General features: G+C 34.1%; 1 protein-coding gene across 1 annotated transcript; it reads left to right on the forward strand.

The window, feature by feature from the left end:
- Nucleotides 1-1,039: 1,039 nt before the first annotated feature.
- On the forward strand, nucleotides 1,040-11,212 carry LOC137924840 (pro-resilin-like). Its single transcript, XM_068768218.1, has 7 exons — nucleotides 1,040-1,045; nucleotides 2,320-2,381; nucleotides 3,186-3,293; nucleotides 5,163-5,380; nucleotides 8,436-8,521; nucleotides 9,453-9,587; nucleotides 11,078-11,212. Exons 1-7 carry the CDS (start codon nucleotides 1,040-1,042, stop codon nucleotides 11,210-11,212), a joined length of 750 nt encoding a protein of 249 aa, XP_068624319.1.
- The last annotated feature ends 755 nt before the right edge of the window (nucleotides 11,213-11,967 follow it).

The raw sequence follows: 11,967 nt of genomic DNA on the forward strand, positions 1-11,967 counted from the left end.
TCAATCGTGCTATATAGCCGTTATAACGTGAGTTAAATATATAGCAGTGCTAATTTAAAATATTTTATTTATATCGTAAGCAAATATATATATATATATATATATATATATAACGCAGTGGCATATATATATATTTATAAAGAACTTGCTGTGTGGAATCTAACACAAAAAAATATCCTGTTTATTTAGTTTTTTTTTCGTTTTTATTTTATAGCTACATGATAAATACAAGAAATAAAAAGTAACTTGCATCGCCTAAATTTTGTCATCAAAAGTAAACAAATTCTTCACGGTTCTGTATACGTATATATAATGAAGTTCCACGAGATATATTAGAAATTCCGTTTACTTGCTTTAAATCTAAATTAAAAATATATTATTAAATAAATCTTATTACAACTCTCGAAAGTTTTTGTTTGATATAAATGTGTGGAATATTTCTTGTCTTATTTAGGTTGTTGATATTATAATGTACACATTAAAATATATTAAATTTATTTTAAAAGAGCAACTTTTGAGTTTCACGCCGGCTGTAGCAGAACTTAGCAGCCTTCCGAGCTGGTAGCTTCCTGTAGACCAGGGCTTCTTAAACTATGGGTCGCGTAGCAAAATTCTGGGGTCGAGAGATTTTAATGTCAAATATTTATATATACCATTTTATAATATTACTAGAGTTGGCGGAATACAGTGGACTTGCAGCATCTAGACACGCGCATTTGTTGAAAGTTTTAAACTAATGCAAATACAATTTTATAATTTTTTGTGCAATTTTAATTGTTATTAATACCTAATAAATAAATCATCAAAAACATTTTTTTTTTATATTTGTATGGGGTCGTCAAGAAACTCGCAATCATAAATAGGGTCGTGAATGACAAAAGTTTAAGATGCCCTGCTGTAGACAACAATGTCGACATTTTATGTTGATTCGAAAGCGCTTGGAACAGCTTATTCGAATAAAGAATATTTTGACTTTTTTATAATTATCTTGTATTGTTACAGATTATTCGAAGATTCGATTGATATTTACAAATTCACAATGAAGGTATGTACTATTTATTTATTATTCTATAACATATGACAAGCGTCTGTGTGTCAAAAGGTTTAATTATATCCGAGATACACGTGTTTTTGTCAAATGTTTTAATTTTGACAAACGCGTCAAGTTTCGATTGGCGACAAGCAAATGGGGGTATGCCTTTTTAAAAAGATTAAGAAGAAAAAAACCTAATCGATAAAAGTCTAGACCTGAAAAAAGACTATTCCATCAGTTTCAAGGACTGGAAAAAGCGTTGGTAAAAGTGATTTAGAAGAATAAAGAGTTTACATTTTATTAAAGAGACTGGAAAGTAATGTCGCTTTCTTAAGTTAAATTCACACGACTACACCTTTAACAAGTATTTATTTCTATTCAACAATATATTCACCTTCGTCAACAACCTTTTGTAATCTAGTATACAAAATCAATGCCGGAGCAGTAACAAATCAATCGGTTTTTTTGTAAAATATGTCGACAGAAACGACACACGCACACATACAAAAATCATAAAAGAATAAAAAATTATCACAGATAATAAAAATAAATTTTAAATTGTATTTAGTATTAAAAATACACCTATCCCCCGATTTACACGGTACTTGTTTTACACGTTTTCGCTTTTACACGGTTTTCCAAATAAGTTTTTTTTTGAGTTTATCGCACTCTACTAAATGCTACTGTGATTGAACACGTGTGCTGTGTACACATTTCACGGGGAATCCCGAGCTTATGCGCTGACTTGCTGCACACGCGCACTGTGGCTGTACGGAAAATTGTATTAGAGTGAAAGTTTTACAGTTTCAGAAAGATTTAATTTTCCATATTCATAAATTACGAGTGCATAATTTAGATTATTATAAATAAAAAAATAGTGTTACCGTAATATATTAAATATTTTAACTTGTCGATGCATTTTATTTTTATTTCTGTGTACACCTAAAAATATTGAAAAAAATCACAACTGTTAAATAGCAAAATTATGCATTTTCTGCAAGCTTTTCGATTTACACGGTTTTGACTTGAAAATTTTTAATTTTCGATTTACACGTTTTTCTCAGGAACGTATCTACCGTGTAAATCGGGGGATAGGTGTAATCTACAGTAAAAATTTCAACGAACGCTACTGGTATACTTGTCGCCATATTTAATTAAAAATATAATGATATAACATTTTTACCACTGACATTCACCATCAAGTTTGTACTTTTGACAGTTCGTTTTGAAACTTCTGACAGGTGACATCTGTCAAATATAAAAATTTAAAATTGTTTTTTTTTCAGATAATTGTCACATTTTTGTTGGCCGTCGCTGCCACATTGGCTGAACCGCCGGTAGACAATCGGTAAGACCTTTTTATATATCTTAGAATTACCTTCTCTTACTTATAATTTAAAATTAATAGTATATTATTAAACAAGTCAGTAATTCAAGAGTTTTTAATTAATCGAAATATGTGAAACTTTATTGTCTCATTTACATGATTAATATTATTTTATATATACATCTAACATTTTTAAATTTCATTTAGAAAGAGCAACTGTTTAGTTTCTGCAACCTCTTAGCAGATCGGCTTTCAGAGCCGGTGGTTCCTTACTGATTATGATTTAAAAAAAAAAACGACAATTAAAAAGCGCATGTATAAACGCGCATGTCTATTTGGATAAAGATATTTTCAAACATATTTAATTACTTAAGATCTTAGATATAATTGTTTAAAAATTATTTGAAGTAAAAATATAACAATGCAATTAAACCTTGTTGACCACCTATAGCATCTATAAAAGCTTAGTGGTCAATATATCTGCATGTCACATGAAATACCATAATTTGACAGCCCCCCCCCCCCACGAGAGCCGTTATCAGGCTCTTTTCAATATCATATAATTGAACTTCCACTGCTAGATATAAGCCTCCTTTATATATTCCTAAAAGAACCAGATGAATGTACCCTGCAATTAACGCCTTTCAAATATTTTAATATTGCCGTCTATACATCTTTTCAGCGAACATTTCCTCTCCAGAATTTCATGAACCTAATGGCCACTTTACCTGCCAATTCGTTGTTAATTATATTTATAGTTAACTATCTGTCCGTGCAGATGTTTTGTTTACAACCAAGTTTAGTATTTACCAAAATTGTTCTTAGGTATTTGCCGCCTCAACAAGGATTCGGCGGATCCTCTGGCCCTTCACAGACGTATGGAACGCCAGGATCCAGCTCCGGAAGCCAACGACAAACCACTGCTACATTCAGGTAAGATTTCAAACTTGCTATGGAGATTTAGATACAGAGAATCTATCTTATACTTACCTTGGAAGTGATAAAAATACAAATATAACACAGTTTCTCTTGACTATGTAGGTATATGCTTTAAATAAACAATAATGCGTTGTTCCGAAAACATAGAAACGACATTTAAAGTTTATTATTTGAATTGTCGATTCCTTTTAAAAGTTTATTTTGCAATATTTTAAAATGCACTTTGACATCTCAAATACCGACTGCTTTACCGACCGCAACGGACGCCATCATAACACCATTGTTAACAGCGCCATCTATGAAGTGTCAAGGTTAAACAGACACTGCTTTACCGACATTAAATAAGCGCGGCGTTATATAAAATATCTAGATCGACCGATCGACGCTCGATCGCAGTGTTTTATACTTACGCATAGAAAGCTACCTCCTATCCTCTAGCAATAAAAAGAAGTAAGGTGAAATCTAATATATAAAATTCTCGTGTCACGGTGTTCGAACTTGAACCCTCTGAAACAGCTTGACCGATTTTTACCAAATTTAATATGCGTATTTAGTAGGTCTGAGAATCGGCTACTATCTATTTTTCATACCCCTAAGTGATAAGGGTTGTTCACCCTTAAAAATTTTTTTTTAATTTTTTGACGAAATTTTTCGTTTTTATTTTTTTATGATACAACATACACAAATACATATAACCCTAAATTTTCACCCCTCTACGATCAACCCTTATTTTTAAATTGAAAATTAAAAATATTTTTTTTGCAAAACAACGTTTGCGGGATCAGCTAGTTATCATATAAAACTCTTGGTCATTAGGAAGACAGGTAATTTTTTTCTAAGTTTGTAGGACTGTCTATAATATTTTCCAAGCGTCTGTCAAAAGAAATATCATTTATCTCAGCCCTAACCATTTTGAAGAATGTTTTGTATCTCTGCATTACTTCTTCGCGACTTTTTTTTGCCAAAAATTCGTCTCGTATCGTTCCGTCTGATTTAGCTTTGTGTAACTTCTGGCTATTAGGCAAACTTAAAAAGGCAATAAGAGACGCCATTTTAACATGCTTGAGGAGATAAAAACCTAATTGAAGGCCTTGAAGGCTATACCGGAAAAAGACTATTCCGACTATTTCGAGAACTAGAGAGTTGGAAAAAGTGCAATGAAATGATTTGGAAGAATAAATAAAGAATTTGGATTTTATTAGCAAATTAACCTTACATCTTGATCACAGTGTTATTTAAGACTGTATTCCTGGAATTGAACCCGCGACCTACGATCTCAAGTCTCAATCTTCTACCATTCCGTGTTGTTATTAAACCATCACCTAACACCTTAAGCGCCATTTGTATCTTTTTATCATACAGCGTCTGGATCACTGTGTATTCTAAAGTAAAGTCTATTACACAAAAATTAAATATTTTATTTAATAAAATATCTTTATTATGGTACTGTAAAAGACTAAATAGTAAAAAAAAAATATTATAAGCAATTAAATTTGAAACAAAAAATAAGTGAATTGATTAATTAGTGAAATGGAACATTTAAACAACTTTTACAAGAGGTCACTTCCAAATAGAACATTTTGTTACAACTTGGGAAGCTTTTCGATGTTTTCCGTCAGTTGTTTTTCTTATGGTCTGGGAGGTATGAATTTCTTAGGCCACGTGTATCTAAATGTCACACGGACAAAAATCCAAGAAAAAAGGGATGTAAAAAACAATATAAGATTATTAATTTGTATTACTCATTTCCGAACAAAAAAATATTTTTTATTGAAAACCATCACTTGGGTGTGGCGCTGTGAATGTTAAGTTAAATAAATGTTGACATGAAATTAACCTTCATTTACTTATATTTAATTTCAGACCTCGCCTATCTAATACTTACGGAACACCAGGGATCCAAAGATCAAATTTCCAACGCCCATCAAACCAATATCTTGGACCTTCGAACCAGTACAGTGGTTCCTCCGAACTGTATGGCTCTCCGAGGTCACAAAGTGGGATTGGAGGTCAAATTCCATCAGCTCAATACAGCCTATCCTCACCTTCTCAGCAGTATGGTGCTCCAGGATTTGAAAATGGTAAGTATTATGAAAATTTTTCCATGGGTCTGAATCTACGCATCTATATATATGTTTGTCTGTATGTCCTTTATAAAATCGTAAACTATGCATTTGATACTATAATAATCTTAAACAAAGTTGTTGTACATGACTTCACTAAGGTTTCTAAGTGAAAAATTAATGCCTCGCTAATAAAGGATGACGAAAAGACACCAATACTCCTCGAACTTTGCAGAAAAATTGCAAAAAAGCAATCAGTAGAAATTCAAGTTCAAAATAACAATAAGTGTGAACAATAAAATAGCGAATAAAGCAAAATAAAAATGAAATGTATATAGAACAAAATATTTAAAGTAAAATAAAGATATGTAAAACTGAGACATGAGGAATGAAAGATATCCAAAGAAAAAGATAGGCATAAGAAATGTGAAATTAAACGTGAAGCACGAAAGATTATAAGAATGCAAGAAAAGCGCGAAAATAAAAGTAATGTGAAAAAAAATATTATTAAATAAAATAAAACGACCCTGTCCTTCCTAAAGATATGGCTAAGAGAGACCCCAATAGCAGAGGCCATAAAAAAGTTGTCCCAAGTTGAATACAAAAAAATATCAACAGATGGCGCAACTGCAATTCAATGAATTTTATATATTGACGCTACAGTTCATGTTGATTTGAATTAAAACGAAAACAAAGCAGTAATGATGTTTCGAGTTGTTGATGACATTAATAAAATATATTTTAGCACGTTCCGTATCAACGCGCACAAGGTTTAAATTTGTATATAATAAAGTTCCATATGATATCTAATATATAAAATTCTCGTGTCACGGTGTTCGAACTTGAACTCATCTGAAACGGCTTGACCGATTTATACCAAATTTTATATGCGTATTTAGTAGGTCTGAGAATCGGCTACTATCTATTTTTCATTCCCCTAAGTGATAAGGGTTGTTTTTATTTTTTTATGATACAACATACAAAAATACATACAACCCTAAATTTTCACCCCTCTACGATCAACCCTTATTTTTAAATTGAAAATTAAAAATATTTTTTTTGCAAAACAACGTTTGCGGGATCAGCTAGTTTAAATCTAAAATTAGCACATTCATTTACATTATAATGTATATTGTCTTTTTGATTCTTAATCTGATATGCATTCCGATCGTTGAAATGAGTTTATATGCCTACTTGAAATAAATTCAGAATTTAAATTTAAATATAAAAGATTCTTTGAAAATGATTTGTCGGTTCCTGAAACGATTCTAGCGCTTCGTATAATGGCAGAAGACCTAACGAGTCTTTCTATCGTTTAAAGCAGTGATTCCCACAGTGGTCTATATCGACCCCTAGGGGTCTATGACAAGGGATCTACGTCAGCGAAAAAAAATTTGGGGATCCATGAAATGAAAAATGGGGGTCCACGATAGTGGATCTCAACACATACACTGATAGTACCTATTTACTTATATCATACTATCTTATAATATCAAAACATTTACATTATTTATAAAAGTACATATGAAGTAAAAAAAATATTGCTTATGTTATTTTATTTATAGTTTATTTTATGTTTATATAATGTTACGTATATTTTACATAACAGATACAAAATTTTATTTCGAGTAGTTTTAATTTAAATTCAATTAATAAATGAATAAATTAACATGTGTTTTTACATTAAGTTTTTAACACTAAACTTTATAACTGTTAGAAATTTACAGGAAATCAATATTAGGTAAGTAGGGGGTCTACCCAACACGGAAAAACATGGCAAGGGGTCTACGACACAAAAAAGCTTGGGGAACTCTAGTTTAAAATATCTTAAAACAATGCACGCATGTACTAAATTCGTTTGAAGGTAATACAATATTGTAATCTTTATTGTACGTGTCATAATTCAAAAAAAGAACTTAGAATTGTAATGTAAATTTTGTTCGCCTGAATTTGCAGTGGGTAGAACATATTGTATATTGCTTTATTAGTGTTAAGCTCAAAATTTTCCGTTCTAATGTGAAAACCGTGTTGCTATATGGATGCGAGACGTGGAAGGTTACCAAAAATATCTCTCCTGGTCTCCAAGTCTTCGTTAACAACTGTCTTCGACGTATTCTCGGTATATACTGGCCTGAGAAAGTCACCAACGTAGATCTTTGTAAACGCTGTGGTGAGATCTTGATCGAACAGCAGATCAAACGCCGCAAGTGGAACTGGATAGGCCACACGCTCAGAATGACTCTGATCATATACCGAGGCAAGCGCTAGAATAGAATCCTCAAGGAAAGCGAAGACGCGGCCGCTCAGAGCAAACCTGGCGGACGATCACTGCAGAAGTGAAGGCAGTCGGAATGACGCGGAGCGAAGTAAAGCGCGAGGCTCAAGACCGCTCGGGATGGCGACGTACTGTGGACGCCCTCTGCCCCATCTTGGGGATATAGGAATAGATCATCATCTAGGCAATAAGGCATCCCTTGCAGTGGGCGTCCATCGGCTGAAAAGAAGAAACAGAAGAAGAAAGAGTACAACTTGGCTTGAATATGAAAGTCATTTGGAAGCCAACTATTTTTTTGTTGTTTATTTGTTTAAAATGATTTAAATGTTATTAAGTACCCTTTGCATATATAAGGTAATTAAAATAAAAAAATAAAATCAAGAACATCACGCACCGGCGCGAGATCGGCACTGCGAAAGGAATTCTCTTTATCAGTGCCGGGTGTCACGTTTTTTTTGCACGTGGCGGACTCTTTCTCTTACTCATATTGCAAGTAATAATAAAACATTATTAAAGATAGACAAAAACCAATAGTTCGACAACAAGTTAGAGCAGTGCAGGTGCTTTAGCATGTTACTTCACGCGATGCCGACATCGTACTGGCTCATAAAAGTTGGTTAGCAGGCATAACGCGCCGGCGCGAGATCGGCAGGTAATAAAAGCATATCTACTTATACAAATATATCATCAGTCATTTCAGCTACAGGATGTCCCCAAAGGTCTATCTAACAGATTTGTAATGAATTATAAATATTATGGCCTTTGTAAAGGGAAACAAGTCAATACATTTTATTCCAGGTCAATCCGGTTCATTCGAAGGTGCACAGGCTAGACAGTACTTGCCTCCCGGCAGAGGAGGTTACTCTGATGATGGCAGCAATGGGGTAAGTAGACAACGAGATAATGTGAACCATAGATCTCCTTCTGGATTTCCAATAGGACCAGTGCAAACCCTAATAGGGTGAGGAGGATATCACCTCACTGCTGAGTAAGAATATTGTCGCTATAGCCAGAATTGAAGGATTTGTGAACTTGAAATTCACTGAGCCAGTGTACCTGAACACGGTTCTGGTTCAAATGTTCACAGGGCACGGGGTATTCCCCGAGTACCTGCATATAATATACATCTTCGGAGTCCTTTTCCTTGCAGTGCGCGTCTATGCTCTGAAATGACATATTTCACTTTGTGTTTGGCACTATTCGGTGTAACATAACTCCTGAAGATGCCCCGTGGAGGAGTGAAACAGTTGTTGAGTGATTTAACGGTGGCAGTTGTGTTTCGCATTGTTTGCCGAATGCGCATTTGTCAACGGGCTGGCGGGCGGTGCACTTTGTTGCACGACTACCGCTGCATGTGCGGAAGTCGCTAAATATTGGTCCTTTTCTTAATTAGGATGGACTTCCGCAAGGTAACGCTCGATTCCATTAGACATATTTCATACGCAATTTTAATTTTAACATTGAAATTACGTTAACACGTTCACTGCGGCTTGAGGTCGATTCAGCCTCATGGTAGACTTTGCACTGGTGCGGCGCGTAAAACTCGTGTTTTCTCTCTAGTGCGGCGGCTGTTTACACTCAACCGTATGAGGTATGACAAAGACAAATATAGCTTTCTTTATGTCTGCGAAGCATTGACTCAATATTGTAAAAAAATATTGACGAACATGAGGCAGAAAAGGCCTCAACCGCACTACTAGGAAGTTCAGCTTGAGGCTGATTCGACCTCAGCCGCACCAGCTGAAAGTTCTTCAAAATTGGGCCCGCAGTGAACGTGTTAAAGGTGAATCGAATTAAATCAAATTCTATTATTAGGAACCAGCCAACTACAGCTTCGAGTACATGGTCCAAGATGATGCATCGGGTAATGATTTTGGACATCGCGAGGCAAGACAAGGTGATCGTTCTGAAGGACTTTACTATGTCCTCTTACCTGACGGCAGAAAACAGGTAAAATATTTTATTCACAAAACACATATCTAATCTTCTTTTAATTTTTAGATTGTCAACTATGTTAGGTATAGCTATATACATCTAATATATAAAATTCTCGTGTCTCGGTGTTCGAACTTGAACTCCTCCGAAACGGCTTGACCGATTTTTACCAAATTTTACATGCGTATTCAGTAAGTCTGAGAATCGGCTACTGTCTATTTTTCATACCCCTAAGTGATAAGGGTTGTTCACCCTAAAAATTTTATTTTTATTTTTTAGACAATTTTTTTAGTTTTTTTTCTTTTATTATGATACAGCATACAAAAATGCATACAACCCTAAATTTTCACCCTTCTACGATTAACCCTTATTTTTTATTTGTTAATTAAAAACTTTATTTTTTTTTGCAAAACAACGTTTGCGGGATCAGCTAGTTCTTTTATAAATCGCTTTAATAGGCACTCACTGCAAAGCATAGATCTCTCCCAAACATATCTAAAGAAGCGATATACAATAATCGCCATGTTTAACAGGTTGGTTTGCGATCAGTGGTATTATATACGCAGAGGACGCTGCCTCCCATCCTCTTGAAAATTATTTATGAGCAGCACAGGATTCGAAACCAAGAACAACGACCGCAAGTTTTAGTCTTTACTACTATGCTCCTAGTGCTCTACTGTTATACATATGATGTCTAATAAATTCAGGCGTTACTTTGCGGAAGTCCATCCTAAGTATGAAAAAGACTAATATAAATAATGATAATGATAAGAAATAATGAAATAATGATAAGACTAATAAAAATATAATAAGTAGCTATCTTCCGCTATGCAGCAGTAGTCGTGCAATGAAGTGCACCGCCCGCTAGCTAATAAATGCGCGTGCGGTAAACAATGCGAAACAACTACCGCCGTTAATCTACTTTATGTGTTTCACCCCTCCACGGGGCATCCTCAGGAGATGTTATACCGAACATCCCTGACGCGCCTGAGGCTGGCCTGAACAGCCACTTTATCAAGGAAAGCTACGTCTAAATCCCTCCAGAGTAATGCCTAGCGGCCATGCTGTGGGGATCAAGGATACCGAAGGAAGAGGATTATTTTTAGTCGGTATTGACGCCTAGATCGAGTCCGACATATGGGGCACCACCATCACGCCTATGATACGTAAACGTATTTTAAGACTCTTAATATATATATATATATATATATATATATATATATATATATATATATATATATATATATATATATTTATATATATATTTCATTGTAGATTTTTTTGTTATAGCTATCATAACCTATCGTCATGTATACATTTTATGGATTGCAAAAGTAATTTCATAATATGTTACGTCATCATTTAAAACAAATTTCAAATGCAATTTTCTTGCTAAAAGATCCACCTGTTTACCATTTTCGTACCAGTTTCATTGTATCTTGTATACCCCGTACATTGTATAAAGTTTTTACATCAATAACCGATCATCCTGTATATTGTTATAGACGGTAGAATACGAAGCGGATCAAGATGGATACAGACCGAGAATTTCGTACCAGGATACCGGATTGGTAGCAGGCGGGTACGGCAGAGGAAACCAAGGTTATTCCAATCGCTATCCAGAACAAGGACCCTATTAATCCAGTAAAAACTATTTTGATATACAAAACCCACGTACCATTTTAAATGTTAAAAGTAAAGCTATACGATTTCTTTATAAGACTTTAGTGTTAGAGCTATATTTGCGACATATATGAGGCTATTTCATACTTGAGTTATTTATATCTTAAATATATTGTATTATATATGTTTTACTATGGGGTCGAATTTAATTGTATATTCAATTTTTATAAAGATTTAGAAATAAAAGTCAAAAGATATATATTCCAACTTACTAACATATTGTACCCCGCGAAAAATATTGCAGATCGACCTTTAGAAAGAGACAATCGGCTAATTTCTCCTTCTAGCACTATCTCTGTCCCACACTACCTATGTGACGTTTTGACAGTCGTTGTATTTCGTGCGACAGAGATAACGCTCTACGAAGCCGAAATAAGCCGATTGTCTCTTTCCAAAGGACGATCTGTAATATTTTTCGCCCTTACTGTATTTACGCGCCAAAATTTAAATATTTATATAAAGAATAGTTAAAAACAAATGACAAATATATGAAATAAAAATCTATATATATCAGCGTTCAGACCCGGTGGTAGCTTATTACATATATTTACATAATCGATTCAAAAGCCCATGTAAATGCCTACTCGAATAATTATTTTGAATTTGAATTTGGAACGCTGTTACTTCGGACTTACAATAGATGGCGTTGGTAGTAAATTGCCTCGCGCTTTTGTTTGACATCGCTCGTTCGTGCCGAAATTGAAGATGAAGT

Source organism: Battus philenor, unplaced genomic scaffold (assembly GCF_028537555.1).
Source record: "Battus philenor isolate CCGP_79_NKW_IND1 unplaced genomic scaffold, ilBatPhil1.0.hap1 SCAF_25, whole genome shotgun sequence".
NCBI classification, from domain to species: domain Eukaryota; kingdom Metazoa; phylum Arthropoda; class Insecta; order Lepidoptera; family Papilionidae; genus Battus; species Battus philenor.

Bases quoted from the DNA above. Each gene is read 5' to 3' on its own strand.
- LOC137924840 (XM_068768218.1), top strand. The intron at 2,382-3,185 runs GTAAGACCTTTT...AATTGTTCTTAG, and splicing joins GAACCGCCGGTAGACAATCG to GTATTTGCCGCCTCAACAAG. The intron at 8,522-9,452 runs GTAAGTAGACAA...TTCTATTATTAG, and splicing joins CTGATGATGGCAGCAATGGG to GAACCAGCCAACTACAGCTT.